Here is a 25,863-nt window from a genome sequence, read left to right on the forward strand (position 1 = left end):
CGAAATCGTTAAGATTATTTCTACCTCTTTAATTAATGAGACCTATAGTGGCACGAAGATATTAGCTTCTAATTAGCGTTCTGTGAACGCTTGGATCTCACGTAGCCAATTCTTTCGCTTTGCGTCAAAGATTTAGAAGAATCTTTAATAAAAAGACATTGCTATTATACTATAATTGTAAGATTTTCGATACGCATTGCGATCGAAAATAGTCGAGTTTTATTTAACGGATTTAACGACTCTATATATTTCGTATTCTTCATTTAATGATTTACTAAGTCTCTTTTATTGCAATCTTGCACATACAAAAAGCATGACTTCGACGAGTAATCTATAATTTTGACGAACTAGCAACATTCTGGCATGTTCAGCAAAAATATTTGCGCCGTCATCACAATTAGAAATTCCCGTCGCGCTTCGCTGGAACAGTCGCTTCCTTCTTTTCATAAGAAGTCAAGCTGCTTTCGCGAATCGCGACCGGAGAGGCTTGAACGAAATCACTGATTTAACACGAGACACCTGGTGCGCGGGCTGCTAATTACATGCTTACTCGCATAAAGTCGCTTCTGACAGCTCGATGCATTATATAGTCGAGATAACACGCGAAAGTGCAAGATTGCTAAAGACTATATCAACGTTAGTAATATAATGGCCATTTTGACTTTCCATCTTCAGTCGAATTTATCATTTATTAGAGACAAATTTATCGAAGGGACAATAATGATCCTTGAAGTTTGTAATACTTGACAATATAGATAATTAAGATGTTCAGATTTAATAGGAAAATGCATTAACATATCTTGAATCTCTTCTTACAAAAGAAGTTATAGAAAATATACGAACTGAAGAGCATTTTTATAAACTCAAAATAAAATTAGTCTTAATCTAATTAAAAAGACAGAAATTTAAAAAAAGATAGTGAGATTATTTGGAAAAGAAACAAGATATTTATGCATAAATATAAATTATAAATTCAAAATAAGTATTTCTTTCGCTGAAGCCTAATCTGAACATTTTTAATTCAAAGCATTTTATTTCTAAAATATATTTGCGAATGAAAATGACATAATATTTACTTAATATAATATCACATTTCTATTTATACGAGTCTTTCATTTAACATGAATCGTAAAATATTCTTTTACGAAAATTTCATCAGAATATCCTCTGTAATGATAGATTTCCCAAGTGGTAATTAATCAAGACGATGTCTCGGACAATCTCAATCGTTCTCTACCAAATTGATGATTTCGTCATTTGAATCGCCCGTCCGTATGCCATATGAATGGCATTCTGTAACTATCTCTGTTCCGAAATGGACAGATGGATAACTCCGTGCGGCTCTCTTTATAGTGGCTGTCCCGCACGATTAATGCTCACCGAAAATATGATGTCCATCCGCACACAGACATTTGCAACGATATCTTCTCGTGTCGGGATTTTTTCGGCGAAATCGCGCAGTTGTTTCGCAAATGCGCTTTCGCGCACGTCTGTGTTCGACACCGCGGATAAAACGCGGCGTCAATTGAAACGGCGAAAATTCGCAGTACACCGGAAGTAAACTGAAACACAGCCGATATACGCTCGTTGTGAAGTGACATTTTCGCAAATCGGGGTCAGTCAAGCGCGACGAGAGTGAAATACGTGAACGAGGATACGAAGCAAGATAAAACGTTTATAAGTAATCACGAACGTTAATTATCACGAAAAACCTCGTGTAATCTTAATTATCGAAAACACATCGGGTAATTCAAAGCCCAGCTATCGTGCTTCATTATTGATTGTCGATTGTCGTGAATATTATCGTATGAGCGAACAGAGCTCGCGAATTTCGTTAAGGCTGGGTCTACAATGAGTCGCAGTCGTAAGAGTCGTACCAGAAATTAACCAATTACACTTCATTATTCTTCGACCGCAAGGAGAATAATAAACTGTAATTGGTCAATCTTTTACGACTCTTACGACTGCGACTCATTGTAGACCCGGCCTTAAGCGGTCGAAGACTGGCGGAATTGCGACATCCGTGTCATAAGTAAGCCACGAGATAATGTTTCAACGGCAACGATCCGAGAAATTGCATATTTTACATAAGTGACGTGAAATTATTGTACCTTCTTTGCATTTTTGCAATTCTTTAAATAATTCTTTGCTCTACAAATTTTATTCCTTCTCGTATTCTAATGTAAACGATAGATCAAAGAGCTGCTAACGTCAAAGGTATTTCTCGAATACAATGATTAATAATCGCGTTTACGCTTCTAATTCTTATTCGTATTGTGACATCTGATCACATTAATAATTATAACGTTATATCGGTTATATTGGTTCTGTTTATTTTCGCATCTTTTATTTGAAACCAAATCTTGATCTTAATGGAATATATCCAATTTGAAAATCATATGTGGTTATCGCAATCACATTTAACGCGATTAATATGTAATTTAACCGTTTTAAGGCTCTTGTTCATTCACTGCAACCATCTTGGATTGATAACATCAGAAACGAGAAAATATATCATGAAATTCTTGCAACGTACATTAAAATAAAAATGTTTTTCAATTAAATAGCGTTTGTAATCGATATTAGATTTTTAAAATACACCAAAAACTCCTCTTTTGCTTGGATTATCAATAAATAACTCATATATGTCGAATTGAATTGTGCCTAATCAAGAACGAAAACAAGCTGTTTGACAACTGCCGAATTATAAATATTTGCTTTCACATATCAAGTTATAACAAAATGAGAGTTCTCGATATATTTTAACACTCTACGACAATATTATTTTAAATATAAAAGCACTACGCTAAAACGCAAAATAATGCTGTATGTTGCAAAAATAATTTAGCTTTTTAATGTCATTTTTCCACGCCTTTAATGCTGTGTGCAGTATCGTGGACTTAGAATCGACTCAGCAGGAGCCTTAAAACTTTCTCTAGCGCCATCCAATCCTAATCATAATTGAACTGTTCCGTCTATAAATGAGCAATAAATAGCAATAAATATTTTCATGTGAAATGAATAATTATTTTACTGATTATTTTAAATTTTACATTCCGGTGACCATTTTAGATTTAAATCGATCTTTTTTATAGCGTTGCTCTAAGAAAAATTTCGAGGAAAATTCAGTAACTTCTTAGCGTCAACCGCCCCCAGCATTAACCACTGGTCAAATCGGTCCACGGGCGACAACTTCGTAATTTCAATCTCGTCCGTGCCCCGGGTGTTGCGCAACCCCCGGCTCACGGCTTATATCGACAGGATAATCCATGACGGTGACAACAAAATAGACGGAAAGCTGATGCGGTCGATGAACCCCGGGTCCGCTTTGTGCGGATCTCAAGACCGATTATCGCCGCGCATGATGCAAATTTATGCAACGGTGCAGCATGGGCTGCCACGCCAAACAGCCGAGTGGGAAGAAGCCCGTCAGCTACGTCGAAAGCAATTGTGCGAGGGCAGCTACTGTATTACTATACATATGGCTGCCGTATATCCCATCGTCTTCTGATGTGCCGATATCGCGTTCATATGGCGATGATAGCACGTACGCGTCATAAGTTATGTTTATCTCGAAAACCGAGTTTTAACGGTCGCGCTCTTCACGCCGTCGAATAAGGCGATGTATTTTTAAGATTGCTATATAGTTTTCAGCGCTATAGCACCTCGAAACTCGCTCAACGTGCAGCCGCATAATTGTTTCCCGTGCCTCAGGTTTTGAAGAGAATATGTGATGCGCGACAGACGAACGCGCGAAAGAGAATGCTCGTATTCAACAAACGTCCTTTTGTTCGTCGCGATGAACACATATAGTATATCCTGAAAAATGTTAAGCTTCAATTTTAGTGCTCTCGTCATCAAAATTCAGAAAAAATTTGCCGAAGAATTCGTTGAAATGAAATTAAAGTCTAGTATGTTATTAAAAAACGTGCGATTTTTACTTAAGTCTTACAAAAGTCATTTCACAAAAATAAAAAAATACATTTGAGCTGAATAATCGAGGAAAAGGTCAAAGAGAGTATATCTTAGTTAGTATTGATTGACGACTTTGCTGTTTATTAATTATCTTCGTCTCGCGTTATATACAATGTTGTATCCTTTGAGTTTCCGCAGCTGGCAAATCATCATCCTTCACTCTAAATTCTGAAGTTCTCGCCGCTGGGACTTTTTCGAACGAAACTGTATGACTGGCTTTCGGAGGTGAGTTATATATTCCGTGGTGCCTCGGCATTAAAATACGCGAAACGTTTAATTAAAACTTTACGGCATCCGCGCGCGTATAACGATTGCCAGCTACGGTATAGTCGATATACCGATATTTCACGCCATTAATTGTCCATTTAGCGGCCGTTGGGAAACTTTCTAATTAGAATATTATCGCCGAGCAATTTTAATGCGAAATAGGAAACTTTTGTCGTCATCGTTGCGCGTGCTTGCAGCAGCGCGATTTTACGACTCATGTATCTTCGTTAACCCAGCGTTACTCGTGTTGTGCGAATCGGTCGGGCGTTTCATTTATTCGGCGCGATTCTGAAGGAGGCGCGCGGCGTGCGATGCAAATTTCAATTTCCATCACGTATCTGGGACCAACGATATTGCATCTCGAGATTCGACGTATAGTATGGCGAAAACGGACGATATCAAAAGTTTCCAAAATATCGGATATGTCGCGTACGTATAAGTCTCACGTTGATCGATGGGCAATAAGTCGATCGAGAAATCTGACGGAATAAAACATTTTTTTTTAAATTATCCCGCACAAATAGTTACGAATATCTCAATCGGATTATCGTTGTTATTGATAAATAAAGCCATTCTCGTCTTAAAAATTGTACCAAAATTAAATAAATTCAATAAAACGGTATGAAAGTATGAAGTGTAAATAATTTGTTACCAAATTGAACTTTATTCATTGAGGCACTTCTTTATTTGTATTTTTACATTAGGCTAATTGTAAGTTTGATCAACGAAGATGGAAAGTCAAATTGTGAATATCTATTAATAGATCTCGTTATATTTTTTTAATTAATATCTACTAATTATTAATGAAATTAATTTTGCAATATACGCAACTTTCTCCACATAAATATATTTTGTCTGAAATTACATTAGTCGAGTTCTCTCTTTGTGTGTTTAATAAACTTCATAGATATCGATTACCGAACAACGCAAAAATAAACCAGTATTAATGCGCATCCTAATTCTGAAAGCATAGGTCTTATGCCGGCCGGCCAGAGCGCATTATCTACCAGTGCATTATCGAGTGAACTCGGACTAATGTAAATTCAATGCGACCGTAAAGCGATATTCTCGACAAATCCCCTGCCAGTGCTGTTGAAAATATTAACAGAAATTTCATCGCAGTAGTAATAATGTGATGAGTTCTATCATGAATCCAATGAAACATAAAATCTGCGAACTTTTAAATCAAAAACAACATTTCGTCTTGTTGCCATGATTTAGCTTTAACGTTAAATGAAATTCTGTCGTAAATAAAACTATCTGAACAGAGATATGAATATTATGACTTGTTAAGTAATTAAAAATAATTTTATATATAACGAAAATGTCTATGAAAATGTCGTAGTTACGAATTGACTAAGCTACGAATTGAGTCTCAAATATACGAGTATATTTGATTTTTCAAGAGGCTTGTTCATCGATTAGTCAGTAAAAGAGCCAGTCGTTCTTCTCTTCTTAAACGGCTACTAAGCTTGTATCGTTCGATCGTCTTTCAACATGTTGTCTTATTATTCGCTCTCAGATTCGCTTCGTTAGTTATTCGGTTTCGACAATCGTGCCTTCGTAGTCCCGCGCCTCGAAATATTCTGGGTAGAATAGAGGCGCGGCCTACCTACTCCTCTCTCTCTCCGTCGAAGTTATCGGGAGACGCAGAATAATCGATTCCCTCCTGCCTGTACGAATATAGATAAACGTGGAAAATCGCGCAGGCAGGCGAACTCCATTTTGCTTGTTCGGCTTACTCCGCGCTTTCCCAGACGACGTTTCTGCCGGGGGATCGACTTTGCAAATATGCGCGTTCATCCCTGCGCAAGAGCGCGATTAAATTAATGCCAAGCCAGAGGATATAGGAGTCTTGACGTGGGGCGTGAGATAGGGAGAGTGACGATCGCACGAAAGTCTCAGATTAGAGAGTATTACACAACAAGTCGTTCTTATTGATACTGCACAATTTGGGTTAGTTTGGAATTTAGTTACAAGATCTCCCCTCGGATCCTACTCGGCTGCTATACCGTCTCGTCTGGTAATTTAGATGTAGGATCGCAAATCGCTCGTTCACGTCCTGTCTTGTGATTCAGGGCGGTTCGGCTAATTGTCTCCCCTGCAATCCGATCTGCGGTCGAAGCGTTTTCGTAGGCGTTAGTGGCCGCATGGTCACTGATAGCGGCTGCTCACTGACCACATCGCGTAATAGCGGTGCGTACGTGTAATGCTCAGGTGCAACGACTTTGTATCGACAGCACGCCGGATCGAACGGTCGGTCGGTCGGTCGGTCGGTCGATCGATCGGCGCGTGCATTTATTAATCCGTCGTGCTTTCACACGAGGCGAGGCTCAGCTCCCTCGAGAAGCTGTCTTCCACATGTCAGCAATTTCTTTAAGCGCACCTTCCAAGCGCCGTCCTTTCTCGAATCCAAAACACCTCGGTAAGTATCGTAATCCACACTCTGCGGAATCCTTGTCACACGTCGAAAGCGACGAGTAAAGAAGATCGCTCGATCATCCGCGGTTTGATCGACGAGCTGAGAGAGACGAGAAACGAGAAACGATCTTTGAGGAAACGCTCGACAGGTTCCGAAAAATCGAGACATCGGTCATTTAATTGCGACCTATGTTTGAGACGAAACTTCGATAAAAAAAAAAAAGAAACTTTGATCAGTCGTTTGATTGATCAACTTGGTTGTTGCTGACTACGCGTATTCATCGAAAAGGGATTCCATCTATAACGTTTATTTTAATCCAATTTATCCAATGAATAAAATGCGACTTCAGCCTGAGAACCAAAAGGTATTTCTAGATCCCCATCTTTTCCACTCGTGTAATCTCAATTCATCCCACATCTCTTCCAGCAAGAATTATTGCGTCATCCAATTATTGTCCCTTTGCATCGGCACTAACATTATTTTGCCCGTTACCCTAATATATTTCTTTCCGACTCCTCGCAGGGAGAAACTAGGAAACTAGGAGAAACTCGAGAGAGAGAAATTCGTTTCATTCTTCGTAGTGTGTGGCACGCGTCCTATCTTTTCCCTTCCAATCTCTCGCCGAAAATAAAACGACTTTTGACTTACTCGAGCGAGCGGGTCTCTCGACTCGCCAGCGAAAGACACGGACAATGCTATAGGCGCGCGTGTTTCTCACGTCCACGGGCGACTACAGAGCTTTGCGGGGCCTTATATATGTACACCACGTGTATATAATCAAATCTTATATGTCTTTTCCGCCCCTTCTTTCCTCCATTCCAGCCTGGAAGCGTAAGGTAAGTCCGCTCGATCCAAGAAGATCCTCGGTCGCGCGTGGGGAAGAAAGACCGATTTTCCCCGGCCGCGCGCGCGGGGCCGATCTCGAGTCGTCGTGGCGCGAACGTTAAAGTATCTTGAAATCGGACGTATGTCAGAGCGAGTCGGAAGGAGCAAGAAAGAGGCACGGTGTTACGGTGTATCGAGTTAAAAATCAGGAGACGAATGCGAAATCAGGAGCCAGCTCGGGAACCATGCGTTCCTTCAACTATCATTGAAATTCTCTCATTGCATCAATATTTTAACAGATATTTCAATAAATATACATAAGAAAATATAAAAGATACATGTTTTTGACAGTTCGTCAATATCATGTTGTTGTTTAATTTTCCACAATGTAGAAAAATAAATTTAGTTAGATAAATAAGTTGACGCATTGTTGATAATTTTATAGGAACTTTTTATAAAATATTATATCAACATGTTATTGTTCAATTTTCCACAATGTAGAAAAATTAATTAGTTAGATAAATAAGCGTGTTGATAATCTTATAGGAGCCTTTTATTATAAAACCTGTTATTATTCTGTTTGAAAAATGGTCAAAATTGTGATTTTGGTAATTAAACTGATAATGACTGAAGAGATATTCGAATAGCGGATATATTCGTGACACCTTAGATGACCAAGCGGACTAATGATGCAACAATGGACAATCGGATATCCCGAATGATCATAGAAGCTATTGATGTGGCAATCAACATGATGTAGCTATCTGTAGTCAATGAGTGCGCGTTCATGGCTGAAAATGGATGAACAGTGACATCTCCATGGAAACATCTCAGACAGGATTAATTAGATGCAAATAGGATTCTCCCCGGGGGCGATCAGTTGTGAATCGATGACCCATGTTTACAGAAAACATGCCGAATTATCTGCAGTATGCTTAACCGCGCAGCCAAAACAAAACCTATTTTCCATTTTAGGGTAGGAGCATCTAGCGGGATGCTTTAAAGTTTAGAACTTAAACTCATTAGTCATCGTGCACACAAATGAAATCCGGGCGTTTTAGAGAGGTAAATTATTTTCTGAAAATAATTTATCGTTATCGCAATGAACAGGTAATTAATACGAATGAGCCTAATTAACACAAACTTGAATGTGATACCCAAGTTATAACGCGGATTAGATTTGTTCGCATTATTCAATGAGTACAAACTTTATCCGCGCTCATCCACACTTTCTGAATACGAAAGATTCTCCCGCGGCTTTTTGAGGAAGACGTCTTCCATTAATCGACTCGGCGGTGACGGCACGGATATAATTTGGTAAGCCGGTTGCGAGTTACGAGAACGGCTCTGGATTATTTTCTGCGGTCCTTACTTCGGTGCCGGCGCACCACATGCCATCCCACAAGCGTCGCGACGGTCTAATTTAATTAATAGAAAGGAGCTCGGGGATCAGGCTGCCGCGATTGCACGGTCGGGGGATCGGCAAAGTCTCCGCTCGGTTTCCGGCTCACGTTTGGGCACGACGCGAATTACTGTTTTTCATCTCGCTGGATTTCGGCGTGCCTTGTTCGTCTCCAGAATAATAGATCCCCCGGCTGGTCTCGTTCGTTTTAACCGAAAGCGTTAAAACGAGCGATTACGTAATGCGCCGTCGACCGACCGAACGATCGGTCCTAATTGGCGGCTGGGTACGTTAATCGCCGGAATAATGTAGAGTCTAGTACTTTAATCATTTACGAGCACTCCGGTGAAGCCTAACGGCGTTGGGAAACCAATCAGTAGAGGAGGTATGCGATTTTACAACGTCTCGCAGAAGCAGCGTATAACGCGGCCAAGGTTTAATGCCTTGATTAATGCGACGGTGTCGATAAGTCGATTTAGTTACGCTCGATAGATTTCCGGTAAGTAAGCGTGATAAGAGTTTAGCACAGGATCACGACACATTTAATAAAAAATACATTTCTCGTAATATTCTCATGTCGCTTTGGGAACAAATTTCCATACATTTTCTTAGAAAAATTCAACGTAACGCGGATAATACAGGAAATTAATTTATTTGCAAACTATGTCGACGTTCTGTCGATATTTCATTCGAAATTACTTTTATTAAACATTACAGGAAAGAGAAGACGTTCTGATTAAAAAAGGAAAGGTACAGCGCCGGACTTTTGTCCTGAAAAAGAGAGCTTGGAAGTTCGATGGGACGTCTGGTGATTAGTTTAGCACAGATTTATCGCCGCCGATTTCAATCGAGATTGGTATCGGAACAACGATGTGGTGTTTCCGCGCAAAAAGGAAATGGCGTCGCTCGTACGTCGATTTGGCAATTACCGCGCGCGATGTATATCACAGTGCATGATTTTTAATTGCCCACGCGTTATTTCGCTTCGTATCGATAATCGCCGCGCTATTTTAATCGTCATAAAGCGACGCTAAATAGATTCGCACGCGAAACCAATAGACACTTGATAGATTATAACATTCGTGGATTTCTGATTGCATTAATTATGACCGCTCTTACTCGTGTACAAAGTAATTAATCGACGAATTAGTATCAATAACATTCGTTGTTGCACATTCCTGCCGCCTACATATTACGGTGTGTTTTATCGAATTCCGCAATATCCTGCCCCTCGAATTAAAAACTCCGTTCTCGCTAATTTTATCATGCATTATTAATCGCATCGATTAATCACACGGACAAAAGAATAAAATAATATTCGCTACACCCAACCTGAAAGTATTATATGTTAAACAATATTAAAATAATATTAAAATATTAAAATACCGATATATTGAAATGTCCGTAATCGCTTTTATCGCATTGTTAAATAAAACTGTTGTTAATATGTTATAAATACGATAAAAGGGAATATTTTTATACACTGTCCCTGTACGGCAATTTAATAAAATTATCTGATTGGTGTAAAAACTGTAAAATAGTTTTGTATCATTTTTCGTGTTGTCGTTAAAACTTTCATGAGCTGCAGCTATACAATCTCAATTAAATTTTAGTATTTTAGAGGACAAAAACAAATATATCTTCACGTTATTCTTCGCGATTAACTTGAAGAATTATTCGACGAGTTATCGATAGACATCGCTATCTGAGTTACTCCCTACATGTCACCAGGCGTCTTGAGTCTCGGACGTGGGAACTTTTTTCACTTCGCAGCGACCGGCTGCCTCTCCATCTTTGCTTTTACTTCTTTGCTCTCTCTCTCTCTTTTTCTTTTCTCTCGGTAGAAAAACTTCGGCAAAACTTAGGCGATAACCGTCACCTCGAGTCCTCCCTGCTTCTGTCGTATCGAGTCGCCCATATTCCAAGAAAGCCAGAAGAAAATCGGCCACCGACGAAATTTCACATCGGGCGATTCTTCGCTTTCTCTCTCTCAGCCTTCTCTTTCGTTTTCGATCTTCGTTCCCTCCAGATGTCAAAGTTTCGTACGTCTACCCACGCGGTGGTATTACCTCTCTTATAATAAATTCATAGTCCGCCAAGTTATAATAATGTCATCTCGTCCCGCGATACCAAAGGACATTACGACGAAAAGTTTCGTGACGGTTGAGACGGAAAAAAAAGAGGTTTAAGTTTTAAGTAAATGCGATCTTATTAGAAGAAAGAAAGAAAGAGGAGGCAAAGGAGGAGAAAGAATGGTACCAAATTTATTCCTCTTTCGAAGAGCGTGGCGAGAGCGAGAGCGGTGAGGTTGGAGAGGAAGCGCTGAAACAGCTTCGCGTTTTTCTTCCGTCTTTTCCGTTTTCATTTTTCTGTCACACTCGAATTTCGCATGATTGCCTTGATCTGAAAAATTATCTCTAAGTAAATTCATAGTGCTTCGACTTATAATAATTTCGCATCGACATCGTCGTCGAACGATTTGCCCCTTGGCGAAAACTTTTCTCGGCGAAACGCGAAGAAATTAATGACGATGTCGTGACCAAAAAGAAAAGAAGCTAATGTAACACGTGACTCAATTTCACTTACGCGGTATAATGACGATAATCGTTTTTTAAAGAAAAGTTGAATGTTGCCCGAAATTTTAACGTCCCAGAGAGTTTTCATCAACTTTTCATAATAAATTCAATTTTTCAGTAAATCGTCTCGTGAAGATCTCTTCCACGTTATTTCGTCGAAGGTTCCATTTTCCTTTCGAGACAATTTTCAAATTCTCCCGAGATATAAATTTCATTCGCTATATCATACCATAAAACTGCCCCCAAGAAACGTTAAAGCTTTATTTAATGGAATATGTATGTCTGCAAAAACTGCTGTATCTATTGCAGAGTATATGATATAAATTCTCGCGTGTGAATAAGTTTCTGTGCACCGACACCGACACAATCGCCACTTGAGATATGTACAATATCCTCGGCCATGAAATCGCTCGAAAATATAACCAAAAATATTTCCCTTCCATTTTCACGCGCGTGTGTACACTTTAACGCGCTTCTGGCGTGTTTATACGAATTTAGGAAAAATGCATTCCAACTTACCATCCTAGGAGAGGCACACCGGGTCCATCATAGTAACGTACTATCGAATGAATATTTCCCCGCGTTTTCCTTTTAACTTGACGTCAGTGCCAATGAATAACTTCCTCGTTTCCCCAAGTGGCCTCTGTTTTATGTAAACGTGCTGGCTCTCCTCTCGTTTTCGAATTATTATACGAATATATCTCTGTCGCTTTACGATCTTAGAATATTTCAATTTTCACACTTTTTACGCCGCGTCGTCAAGTCTCTGATTTTATCAACATTATATACTTTAAACTGCTACAGTTTGCCGTAGCTTTCAAGCATAAATTTTTCTTCTGTAGTGTTTGATCTGCATTTTCCGAAATTGTATTTTCGTCGCTTTAACTTTGGCGAAATCCCCTGTTATAAGTTCAAACAATACAAAAAGTCAAAGCGAGTCGCGACCTATGCGCCGCCCTTCAAACTCGTAACGGATTTTCGCGCAGTCGGATTTCACAGCCGCGCGACAGTTGAAACTCAAAAGAACTAGTCGCGTTGCCGCAACTCGTTCGAGAAGGGGGTCGAACATCGGATGGCACATTCGCGCATTCTCATACAATGGAGAACAATTTTCCGAGGATGAACGTTCCAGCCCGATGTTGGCCGGATGGCAAAACCGTCCGAGGCACGTGAGTTCGTGGATACAAGCGCGACGGAGTTCGCTAAATCGAAATTCCATCCTCCCACGGGTCATACTCGTGCGGATCGTACTGGAAGCGGAAGTGCCCACCGTCCCGACCCCGCGATTTGGTCGATAAATAAAAAATTGATTGAATGCTATCATTCTCGTACCGTGACTCATTCGTGTAACTTGCAATTTTGTCATGCCACGAAGTTTCAACTGAAAAGTAAACAATGTTTGCGATTTTGGAAAAATTTTGGAAAGATTGTGAAAAGGTAAACACAGAGATAAAAGGCGTCAACTTGAAACTATTTAACCACCTTTTTAAAAAATTAAAAGATTATTTAAATTTATTTTACCTCAAATTCTTATCAAAAGTCGGTTAGATAAAACATTTCAACGACAATGGGAGTTAAAACTTGGCAAAAAAAAACTACATTGTGGAGAATTAACTTTTTCACAACATCCTTTATGGCTTATTCATGTAAATATCGCTATTTTTAATAACGGCACATTCATTTTATTTAATATGTCGTTTGATTGTATTAATTCTATATATATATATATATATATATATATATATGTGCATAATCTCAATTAATTCATCTTCTTAATTCTATTATAGCTAAAATCATAATTTAAACTAGATACGGACTAATTATAGAGTTACTTGACGCAACTGAAAATACATCGTGTATTCTCGAGCTGGCACGAAAACAACCAATTAGCATTTAAACGCCAAACGCCACGTCATTGCAATTCGTTCTTTCGCGTGCGTATACGCGAATTTGCATATAAGCTTGTAAGTACATACCGTGGATTGTTTATCTTTAACGAGATACCCGTAACCGCTCGATCCCCGACCCGGATTCGAGGTCGAGCAAAGCGAGGCGGAACGAATTTCGGACGGAGCTGAAATCCTTCGGGACGGCAGAGCGGGTCGGTTTGTTCCGAGATTATCGAGAAAACATCGCCGATAAAACGGCAAGGAGGTACTGTTCCCGTGAGAATTCCGTCGACAATTCCATCGAGACGAGGCGCAGTTACGAAACTTTCCCCGGGTTACAATCGACTGCTACAGGTCGAAAATATCCTCCTTCTTCTTTTTCTTTTTTTTCTTCCTCGCCCGCGCGCGATTTCCATTGCGCCCGAATCGCATTTGTCGAAATAAATCCTCATTCTCATCGTGATGGGAACTGTTGGCTCGACGTGATTCAGCTCCGGACGATTTCTCTTCGTCGACAATTGCCGACGCGATCGACAGGGAGAAAGGACGGGGCGGCCGTCGATCGACGATCGCGTCCTCCTTGAGGAGGCCGCGCTCGTCGACGCCGCGCCGCGCGCCGCGGTTGTCCGCGAACGGAACGCGGACGAAACGAGAAACGGATCATTGAGCACAGGTGGGCTACGACTGTTTCAGGAGTGACCATCTTGCTATCGCTGACGGTGTTCCTGAACCTCGTCGCCGAGACCCTGCCCCAGGTCTCCGACGCAATACCCCTGTTAGGTACAACTAAGTTTCTACACAGAGCGAATGTCAGAGTATTATACCGACGAGTATTATCGGTTTGCTGCGAATGGAATGAATTCTGACGAATAGAGAGGCCGTGAAAGTTCAGTTCGGATCTTCGGGGAGGCTTTGCGCGTGAATATTTAACAAGCGGGTATCTCTTATATGTGTATTTTTCACGAAGGGTTCCCATCCGCTTAAAATTGAATCACGAGGTAAAGAAATACAGGGTACTTCAAAGTTACCGAATCCATCCCTTTTAAATTTTCAATACGCGCGAATCGATAATCTCTTATCTCGTGAAAAAAAAATTTAGTTATATCGTGTTGTGCGATATCAAATCTGCAATATTCTGGCGCGCCGTTTGTTCATATCAAGACGTTAGGACAGCAATTCTCTGAAACACTCGCCATTTTTCACTTATGTAGTGCTATGAGCGATTGAGAATTTCCGTCTGACAAGTACATACATATTATCTACTCTATAATATTGCAAGAAGCACTTCAATCCCCCCGAAGATCTCATATAACGGTATCGCAAATGAGCGTGGCGTCCTGCAGCTGAAACCAAACGTGCTCTCCCGTATGAAAAGAAGAATTGGAAATCATAATAGAATATTCGAGAGGCGGTGGAAGAGAAGACTCGCTGCGTTGCCGGTTCTATTCCATCAAGTTATTTTATCGAGGAGCGTATCGGGGCAAACAAACATTCGACCACGCGGTCGTTTGTTTCTTAAATCGTGACGGCGGGGAAAAACGAGAAAAGGAGTAGAAACATGGTTTTTAAAAGTTCTCGAGAAATCGGACTATCCGGATTCGTATCAGTGGATATAAAGCTGAATTCCAGTTTCTAAGCACTGATAGATACGTAATCTCGAGGAGCAATCGTTTTATCGTTTATCGCTACTCGCGAGAATTTGGAAATAATTGCCGAGATTTGATGAAGAGAAACAAATAACGCGCTTTTTCACTCCAACGCTCTGTTTTGTCTCCAAGTTTGATAATTAATGCAAATGAGAGACAATTGAGAATTTACTACGCTAATTTGAAAAATCATTGATAAAACATCATAATGAGTATCAGAGAAAAATATTTTTTTTAACTGTACACATCTATAATTATTATTATATAATTTTTAAAAATATTATATCCATTATCATTATATCATTGAAAGATGTTGTAAACGTGTCAAGTCACTCGATCTATTGTCTTTCGCCAATTGGCAATCGCCATTTCAGATATAACTTTTCACAAGTCATAAAAATTCCACGAGATCGGAAAAGTCCGGTCGTAACAGTAGACAGATATCGATCTACAAAGTTTGCTAGGAGTAAAAAAATTTGAGGGTCGACCGCCGAAAAGACGTCTTCGAAGTCAGGAAATAGACAAGAAATATAGAAAGAGCCAAGTACTTTTCTAGTTGTTATTGCCAAAAACGAAAATCGATCTGACGAAAGAAAGAAAGAAAAAGACGATAGATATAGACTTATTGCCTTCTCGCTGGGACTTGGAGATTCCCTCACGCTAACTCCGATCAGCTTTAATTGAATAAGTTTGCATCGCAATGGGGAAGTACGACGCCGTATTGAGCATACTAAATCAGCATTTTGTCTTTGCTATAACCAACGGAACCTTTACTTCACACCGTTCGAACGAGACAATTTCCACTGACGTTTTTATAATCTGAACGCTGCTCTCTTTTACATTTATCATCGCATACATCATACATAATCTCATTTTCCATTTTACGAGCATCGCGTGTAAGAATTGTACTAGAAAAAAACTTAAAATATACGAATATTTAATTATTTCTAGTAGTTTCCGAGTGTTATCATACCACAGCTTCCATAGCATCCTTTTTGCTTTCCGATATAATGACTCTAATATACTTTTGAATCTAGAAATATTGTTCTTCGTAGATCTTCACGAACGGAATCTCGCGTGCAAGTCACGAAAAGCTCATTTGAGAATCGTATGTCATCGTCCACCGCGAGAGCTGATCGTAGCTGTCAATTCGTAGTTCTCCCCTGCCTTCGCTCGTCCCGCGGTCCATTCTCTTTTTTCGGTATTTGCGCCCGCCATCCATTTTACACGGGTGACGCCTTGACGGTTTTATCGAGCCGCGCTGATCGAAGTAAATTAAAACACGTCAATCGCCCTCTATCATTACGGATCCGTTGTCAACGTTACGACTTTATTAATCGGCAATGCACCCTTACCCTCGCGAGGCGCGGCGACGAGGCGAGTATATACGAAAGCTGTCGAAAGAATTGGCCGCGCGCATCTTCAGCAACGTTGACACCCGCGAGCGGGAGCCTTCCGCGCGTCCGGCGACTTGCAAAATTAATTAACAGCAGGTCGGAGCGAGTCCCGTGGCTTCTAGAGAGAGGAAGGTACCCAGGATTGTTGGGAGAAGGCAGCTGCCGGGAATTAATATCTGTCCGCCGTCCGCGGACAAGAAAAACGACGCGCTCGGACTGGCGTCCATCGATTTCCGTGACGCGCTTTTGCATCCGCCTCGCGTCGTTACGTCGAACTCTCGTCGCTAGGCAAGAAATCCGATGTGCCCTCGTGTAACAGCGCGCGAGACAGCGTTGCCTCCGACATCTTGTTGTAGCTCATCGCTCGTGCTTTACACAACATGCATCCTGATCCTCAAGCTATTTTCTAAATTTTCATTCAACATCAGCGAACGTGCGCTGTTATTATTCGTAAAAAAAAAATACACAATGTTTCAATGTCCTCACGTATTTTTTATGAGTCTTGCACGGTTTATTTTTCTTCGACAAAAAATCGATAGTTAGTCGAAAAAAGACCTAATAAGGCAAATAGATAACGAAAGTTGCCTCTCTTCATTTTAATTTCAAATATTTTATGTTTTTAATTTCGTTCTAAGGTAATTCTAATAAAGGAGAAAAAGAGCGGCGTTAAAATAAATTCTCATTTAAAAAAATTAACGCAAATTTGATCAAAGGACTCGTAGTTCTTGCAAAGTAGCTATTTCAATTCTTTCCCTTTGTCGAATTACAGTTCACGCGAATACATTTCGCAGCTCGCAGATGTCACATGCGCGCAAGGAAATTCACGTTCCAAGGGACATTTTTTTCGGAGAAGTTTAGATATTCCGTCTGCCATTATGCGGCAAAGTGTACTCTTCAGCGACGAGAGTACTTCACGAGTAGGTAAAACGCGCGCGCGCGCGCACTAACCGACATGATGACGAAGTTCTCTGCGAGCTCGCAAAGTGCTTGCTAATTAGCAAATTCGATGCAAAGCACGTTCGAAATGTATATATGGCGCGTTATCCTTTTACCACGCATGGTCATTCGATTACTATACTTACCCCGAGGACATCGTAAAACGCCGTGATCAAACGCATGGTCGACTCCCGTGGAAATCGAGGACCTGATGCGTCGACATCGACGACAGGAATTTAATGCGGGCAAAATGCGAACTGCAAAAAAAATGCGGTCGATCGCGTTCATATTAGGTCTTCATTCTCGAGTACCTTCTCGTATCCACTATATTACGTATACATATTCGCTCGTGTGTTCGCTTATAATTCCCCCTTGCAGAACAATCGTATCGTTCGCGCGAGTCATAAAGAAACCAAAAATCTCATATCAATAATTGAAATACATTCTGTACTGTAATTAATAACATCATCATCCCGTGACTCATATAAATTCTCACAGTCTTTTCCGAAATTCGTTTTTCGTCAATACCTAAATAAAATAATTGCGCCAAAACCAAGTTTAATCAAACAACGCGTGACAATAATATTTCACACCTGCGACTGAGCGATGGCAGCGTGAGAAACTACCATTTCTCTTACAAATTGAACGCGCATTTCCTCGCGCGGCGGCGAAGCTACGTCGACCTTCTGTTCTCCTCTCAAAAAGAGAGGTCTGAAAAAGAAAGAAGGGAAGCTCCGGAATAGAGCTTCGTTTCGCTTCGCTCGCGCGCGCGCGGAGGGACGCGTTCATATTTTCTCATTTCCCCGTCTACCCCCATCGCCGACATCGTTTCGCGGTCCGTTTTACCATGTCTAGTCTAAACGGCAAGATGCATCGCGCGTCTCTCGCTTACCGGCGGCCTTTCCCACGCTTTTTCCGCAGTGGCGGCGAGACGCAACGCGCGCGCCGCGACAATTCCTCACACGCCGTCGGCGCACAACGCTATCCCACGCCCATCTCCATTTGTATATACGCTCGCGCGAAAACGCGGAATTCCCGTCTCAGCCCTATTCGCACCGTCGCCGTCGTTTCGGATACCACTTACCTTTTGCCATCGCAGACACGAATCTCAACTTAGCGCCGCGCGCCGCGCCGGTTGCGAATGCGCAGTCACCTTTAACACGCGATATCGAGCGCCGAGATTTTCCCTCCGACGCAACGTTACATTTAACAAAGTGTCCTCGGCGTCTCTCACTCGAGAAACTTGGCGACGCGAAGGAGGATAGAATTTAATGGGACCTAATTAAGCAGAAAGCTTCGAAATTTGTTTCGGAGCGGAATAAGAACGCAATCGAGAAAGAAGAGATGTCCTAATATTCAGTCGTATTTTTTAATAAGTCTCGATATCAGCAGGCAGAGCTAGGTAAAAATAAGCGACGCAAAAGCGAGTCAAAGGAGTTTTCTCTTCCGCCATGTAACGAGCAACTCTCACGCAATGCAAATTATGTGTAAACATCGTTACGACGGGATTCACGAGTCGGGAATTAGCACGTTGCAGCAACAGGACGAAGCTCGCTGAAACCGCCTCTCGTGACTGAAACGGAACGGCTTCGCGTTCAAAGTCCGAGCGAAACTCTTCGCGAACGCGAAACTTGTGCGAACGAGATGACGCGAATGTGGATGGCTGAGTGTGTGTATGGTGTGGGTGCGTAAACGATGCATATAGCTTTATTTCTTTACTTCGCTTCGAGTTCTCCGAGCGGAAAAGCGCGCACCCCGTATTTCCTTCACGACGGGGATATAACTCTGATTTTCGCGATTTTCCGCCTCACCGATCGCATCGAGACGATCCCATCTCCATGCTGAAAAGTTTCGAACGTGTTAAGTGCCAGAGAGATATCTCCTTGCGACATCACCTTCGTATTCTTGATTGATCCTTTAATTATGTATTTACCGCGTGCATTACGCATAAGAATTTCGACTGCTTAATTTTATCGCAGCATTTGGCGTGTTTGATTAATTATATTATGACACGATGGAGACAGTATATAGATCTAAATTTATTTTTCGGCGCCGATGAATAAAAATGAGATTTGAGAATATTCAAAAGGTATCATCGCTGGATATATCACACTAAAATCTTTCGTAAACAACTTAATTTGATCATATAATTCAAGATTGAAGGATAAATCGGCTGAAAGGTAAAAAAAACTCGTAGCTCAAAGGGAATATAGTGATTGGAGCTAAAGCAACTGCGCTTCCTGGCGATCGAGAAAGTTACCGGAGCAAGGCGGCGCGGCGGCGTAGGAGTGAATCAATGCGCGAGTGTTCAATCTAAAATCCAATTCGCCCTCCGCTCTCACACGCCGTTATTACATGACACATAGATAGATAAAAGATTTATTATTTCTAGCGATCTGCTCCAGATTTACGATAAATCAGAGTAACCTATCCATACGTAGACCACGCGCAAGATTTATTATGTTACTACGTAAGTAAAGGATCAGTTGAAAATAGGTGGAAATGACTCGACGAACGAATTTCGATTTTCCCCTCATTTATATCCCACCCTTGTTACAGATCGATAGATCTATCGGGCTTAGATACTTCAGATTTAAATCGAATCTCTCGAATGTTTGACTTTCTTATCACCGTAAACAGAATTGTTTAACTTGGCACCGAGCACGTGCGAAGCTCTTCGGCTTCAATTGGCATCCTGGCTTTCTCGTGCCTCCTCGCATATAAAGCCGACGATACGGCATGTTTGCAACCGGAAGACCGCGTATGTGTCGCGTTCTCGCTCCTCTCTTTCCCAAAAGAGAGGAGCGAGACGGTATCTGTTTTCGTCGAAGCACGCTCGACCTGTTTCACGATTATCCTTGACGGTCGTGAGCGGTTGCTTCCTCAACTCAAAAACGACGACGTTCTCTCAGCTGCGTTGCTTCTAACATCTGAAACAATTTAATATCGGTGAGTAAAACTGCGGGGTAAGAATAGCGCCGTGTTTTGATATTGCTTCGCTATATGAGAGAACGTCTCTGATTAAAAAGTTCCTGCGATACCGCAAAATGCGCTCGAATGTAATTTTTGTACGCGAAACGGCAAAGAAAATCGTACTATTTGGCTCTCAATGGATCGCGTAAGCTCTTATTCTGGAAGAAAAATAAAAATCTTTCTTTTTTTATTCTGGAAAAAAAATAATAAAGAAAAAATCCTTCAAATAAGAACTGATTTTAAACAAAATTCTCTTCAGAAGGCATAGAGCGACATTTGAACGGCTCTAAGAGCCACTTCAACCAAGCTCCGATTAACTTAATCGTTGATCAGTCCATTGGAAATGACCAATCGCATTTGCTCATTAAACAGATTGACAAATGCAATTGGTCATTTCCAATGGACTAATCAACGATTTAAGTTAATCGGTCGAGTTTGGTCGAAGTGGCACTTTTTGCGCTATCACTTTTTGCGCTATATCTCGCGAAAGACAGCAAACTCATCTGGTATACGGAATAAATTTTGTCGCATTTCCCGGAGATTATAAATGCAAGCAATGTTCGTGGCTCATTGTATGAACAGACAAGCCGCCTCTTTTCCGCGATGTCGCGACGACGCGTCAGTCTTCGCGAGAAGTGTATGCAACCGGGTCGTCCCGGTTTCAATATCGGCTCGGCGCAAGACGGCAAACCCTCTTGAGAGAGACCCCTCTGGTTTCTCTTCCCCTCGAACGGCGCGGCACTCGTGTCTCGCCGAACGAGTCGAATAATTCACCTTACGTGCAATTGATTTTCCAATAAACCACCGACGAGAGACGACACGACACGAACACGTGCGCGCCCGACGGCATACGCGAACAGTCACAGGCCGTAAAAGGACAAATGTAGAATACCTGAGGACGTCTCGTCACGCGTGGGCAATCCATCTGACACACGCGTATCTCCGTGTACATACGTCCTTGTGTGTCGAATGCGCACAGAGTGCTCCGAAAATGTTTGTCTTTCGTCGTAGCGACATGCGATTGTTTCGCATGAACGATTATACGTCAAAAATTGAGATCAACAAGCTTGAGATTAAAAAGCTTTTATCGTAAATAATCAATAGAATTACGTGGAGATTGTACGTGTCGAAATTGATTTTTCGCACATATTTTCTGATGCCTGCATTTTACAATTATCTTGCACAAGTGATATATTCGTTTCTTAAATTTTATCGCCACATTTTGCATTCGTTTCCCAGTTACTTTTAAAATATCCCGCGTTCCAACGTCTTGTTTCTTTTTTCCAAATAAAAGCAAGTGATATATCTCGTTAAGATATGCATTGCTGATTAGCAAATATCCATAATTTTCAAAGCTCTCGTTACGTCCGCAATCACGTCGCGAAATTAAATCCTGCCCGAGATAGAGCCGCTTTGAGCCTAGGTTCCCGCCTGCGGGGCACTTACGGAGCACTCTGTATACTTTCGCGGACCAGGTGAGACAGCTTTAACACGCGACGCGACGCCCGTAACCAGCGTCGCAGTTTTCAGTTTTCACGGTGCATTACCTCCGGTATGCATTACACCTCGAAGTAAAATTCGCCAATTATCCTTGTTCTCCTCGCGATATACCCCAGCGATAATAGTTCGGTGAAACAGGGGAGCTTTGTGTTAAATTGTTGGGACAACAATTACCAGCCTCGTAGCGACATCGCAAGCGCGAATGCAGACACTTTTCCGGTCACGGTGAAAAGGCTAACGGCGATTTGCATAAAAGCTTTAGCTACGGAACTGCGCGCAAAGACGCCGCTTGAGAAAAGAGCGAAGAAAGAATGCGGAAATGCTGAATACTCAAGACCTGAGGAAACCTGAAGCCTCATTGGCTGCTCGCGCGATCCTCGAGTAAGCGATACACCGCACTTTCGTTCACTTATCACGTTCAAACGATTCCGTTCGAAGCCAAGAAAATGTTCTTCACCTCTTTTCGCCACTTAGTTTGCAGGCAAGGCAAAAGAAGTCGCGATAGTTTCAAAATTTTTAGTCACGTGTTGTTATTTTGATATTATAGAAAAAATTTACACCCCATTTATTCGAAAGAAATGTCATTTACTTGTATACATAACGGTGCATATATAATGATTTGCTGCAAGTATATTATGATTGATCTCAGGTTCTCATAAACATAAACCAATAAACGTATTCCTTGCATTTATTCATCTCTCGTGGAAACGCTCTTTTAAGTATACCAGATACTTGCTTTCAGTGGTATGACAGCAAGTAGTCATTAAGCTTAGACTGTTACGGATAATATAGAAATTTGCTGTCTGAGATCGAATTTTATACCTCTCTCGGTTGTATGTGTGTTGCGTTACAATTGGATTTCCGGAGGAAAACCACCAACCCGCCGCTGACTCGTGGCTTCTTCGCCAGTAAACCTCCGGTTTATACTCCCGTCCAGGAAGAGAACAAATTATCAACGAGAACAAATTTTCAACCGTTTAACATCCGATGCTCAGAGAACCGTATATACTGAGAAGGAATGTAGCACTCGTTGCAACTGACGTGAGAATTTGGTTTAATAGATCGGTAAATTAAGAGAGCGATGTGCCTTGAAAAATTTGTAGCGAATAAGAGCTTTGCTCACCATCGAATTTCTTTGAAGGCGACATTCGTAATTGTATATATGCGAGGTAAATGCATTTATTTTTCTGTTACTCTTTTTTCATTGAACGATTAACTAAGGAATAACGGCAATACGTTAAATTTATAAAATTTATTAAGCGAAAATTTCAAATTTAAATACCAATCACTCACTTCGTTTTTCTTTCATCTTTAACTCCCATTTCGCAAATGAAAGTTTTAGCATATTGAAAGCATGAATGATTCTGAGCTTACCCGATCTTACAGCGTAATGAGGAGGTCGATCGTATTTCGAGTCTTATGGAGATACCCATCGTGTCGCACAGCGGTCCGCGCGTATTAATAAATGAATAATGAGGAATAAGAGGACAAAGCCAGGCTGCTAACCCTGACGAACGACGTTTGTTTGTTCTGCCGCAACGTCTTTGGTTTCCTTTCCTACGTTTCCACGGCTGCCGCTTCGCATATTATTTTTTGATATCTTCGAATTGCGTATCTATATATATATATATATATATATCGAAGATATATATATATATATATTTTTTTTTTACACACATCTATATATATATTCATATTATATTATATATCTTTCTACACATTATGTATACTCACACATACGCTATCTTTCCCTTCGTTCTTCCCCCTTCGCTTCATACCTATTTATATTTATACATGTTAAGCAGCACAATGCCAGTAACAAAGATATTATACACGTACATACACGCACGCACGCATCATACTCCTTGACAAAATGGATATTTTAATTGCTCGTTCACACACCAGAAAAAAAATCATGGGGAAAATATCCGCGGCTTATCGAAAATTTTTTCAATCACAAGAGTAAGCAAGTGTCTCGTCAATTATTTTTCGCGTAAGGTAAGAGACAGCTAGATTATACTAGCAGAGAAGTATCTTTGCACCGCAATAACAAAGAACGATTTACGTAAAGGCGATTTCGCGTAAAAATTCTAGTTTTCCATCCACAAGATTGCATGTTAAGTATTTTGCCTCCAAACATCGCGAAATCCTTCTTCGCTGCGCGGTGCAGAGTTGCGACTCCTGGTCGCGACCGCGATCTAATCTCACACCAACGGTGTTTGATGACGAGATGACATATCGAGCACTTTGCACTCAACGTTTTTTTTGCATTTCTGAGGGAGACGCGGACATTATTTCACGGTCGATTCTCGCGCTATACTCCGCGGAAACTTCAGCCGTAATGCGTCATTGTCGTGTAACGAGGCGCGCTCCTGGAAACGCAACGGCTGTACATCACTGCCTCGGCGGCATCGAGTTAAAAAGCACCCCTCATTATTCGCCGTGAACAATGGCGGCCTCGTACAAATGGCGACCGTACGTACGCACGATGACACGACACGGTTTCCCGGCGTTCTAGCGATGGTCCAGCGGACGAGTGACATTTTTTAGTTGCCGACGTCCAGGACAGACAATCGACTCGTCTGTCTACTCGGAGTCGGTGTAACGACGTCAATTCGGGAATGAATCTTTCTGTCAGGTACCCCTCTTTATTTTTATTCGAGCCTGAAATTTTGTTGGAACCGGTCTGAAAGATATAATACTGTCAATTCTTTAACGTATCTAAGGTCGCTAAGTATACCGACAGCGATTAATAAGTAAACGTGCAAAAAAAATGTGCCAACATTTTAATAAACCGATAATTAAAGTTGTGCGAGGCGAGCGAGTTGTAATCATTGTCGCACAATGAAATATCAACTGCTGGACCTTGCAAACGTTCTTTTTACCTTTTTTTTCTCGTTAGAAAAACGTTAACGAATCTTGCATTAACTGTGCATTGCGTATTTCCTTGCTTGCGAAATATATTACGATCCCCAGAATTCTGCTATTGATACGGATAATTGTTTTCCGAAGGGGAATTCTTGTATTGTGTTCAACGCGAACGGCTTATTTTCGTTCACCCTGTACGATCACTCTGTTCTCGCCCTTGTATTGCTATATTATTAATTAACGTTACTACCACCTGTCATGCCACGAAGTTCATATCTCACGATGCGCATTTCCGTTGCAATTAATTATCTCGAATGCGGGCTGAGTATCACGAGCAGAGTACGAAGGTTCACGCTTCTCGTTTGACTCTCTCGTAATTTTGCGGAGCTGCTTTCGTTGTTTTGGTAGTTGCAACATGAAAGCTCTCCCCCCCCTTCGTATGTAGCTAAAAAATGTCACCCCCCCCCCCCCCTGTATGCCTCGATAGTATCTCGCATTCTCCTTTCTTTTCCACGGTAGTTAGCACGAGATACAAATAGCCGAAGATCTCCTGGAAGAAACATCGCAGGAGCGGAAATATTTCCACCTGACCCGGTGAGGAAACGCTGCTATGGATGAAACATCAAGTTTCTAAGTAATTGTGATGGAAATAATGATTGCAACAAAGTTCATATTCACAAGAAAAATAGATTCCTGATTTAGTTGAGTTAGCAACTGAACGAAAATAATAATCATGTCTCGCTATTGCGAGTTGTGGCAGCGTTTCTTCACCGGGGATCTCGCAACCGATACATCTGTAGCGGTTCGCTGGGAAGCCCTCCAGCTCAAGAAGATAGACCGACCACGTCCTTCAAAGAGCCCGGAGATGCGACCGCGCGACGAAATAATAGCGACTCGGATTAATTCCAATGCGCCTGCAGTTGCCTCGCGGTAGGAGGATATCTTACCCGCGCGGATCTAATTGACCGCGAGGTCTGCACGAGACGTTAACGAACCGAACCGATTAACGGAAGCTCACGTTCCTTTCCGTTGCCGCGCGCGATTAAAGCGGAACGATCTGTCGGACGCGTATCTCGGCAGCTTAACAGCTGGCTACTCGTCGCGAGAGCAAGTGCAGGGCGCTGTTATTTCCTCGGATCAGAATCCGCGGTATTTTATCGCCCGTAAATGCGCGTTCATAGTGATAC

General features: G+C 41.4%; 1 protein-coding gene and 1 long non-coding RNA gene across 4 annotated transcripts in view; one reads left to right on the forward strand and one right to left on the reverse strand.

Moving 5' to 3' along the window:
• Nachralpha6 (nicotinic acetylcholine receptor alpha6) overlaps window positions 1-25,863 on the forward strand; it is a 222,444-nt gene that overhangs the window by 150,595 nt on the left and 45,986 nt on the right. For 2 of the 3 annotated variants that reach the window (XM_071784423.1, XM_071784414.1), the window contains one exon: window positions 14,050-14,136. The exons of the other annotated variant lie outside the window; for it this stretch is intronic. In XM_071784423.1, the coding sequence (XP_071640524.1) occupies window positions 14,050-14,136 (87 nt within the window). The remainder of the gene's footprint in view (window positions 1-14,049; window positions 14,137-25,863) is intronic. 3 annotated transcript variants of the gene reach the window in all.
• Window positions 1-25,863, reverse strand: part of LOC139816753 (uncharacterized) — a 278,339-nt gene that overhangs the window by 141,559 nt on the left and 110,917 nt on the right. The window lies entirely within an intron of this gene.

Source organism: Temnothorax longispinosus, chromosome 1 (assembly GCF_030848805.1).
Source record: "Temnothorax longispinosus isolate EJ_2023e chromosome 1, Tlon_JGU_v1, whole genome shotgun sequence".
NCBI classification, from domain to species: Eukaryota; Metazoa; Arthropoda; class Insecta; order Hymenoptera; family Formicidae; genus Temnothorax; species Temnothorax longispinosus.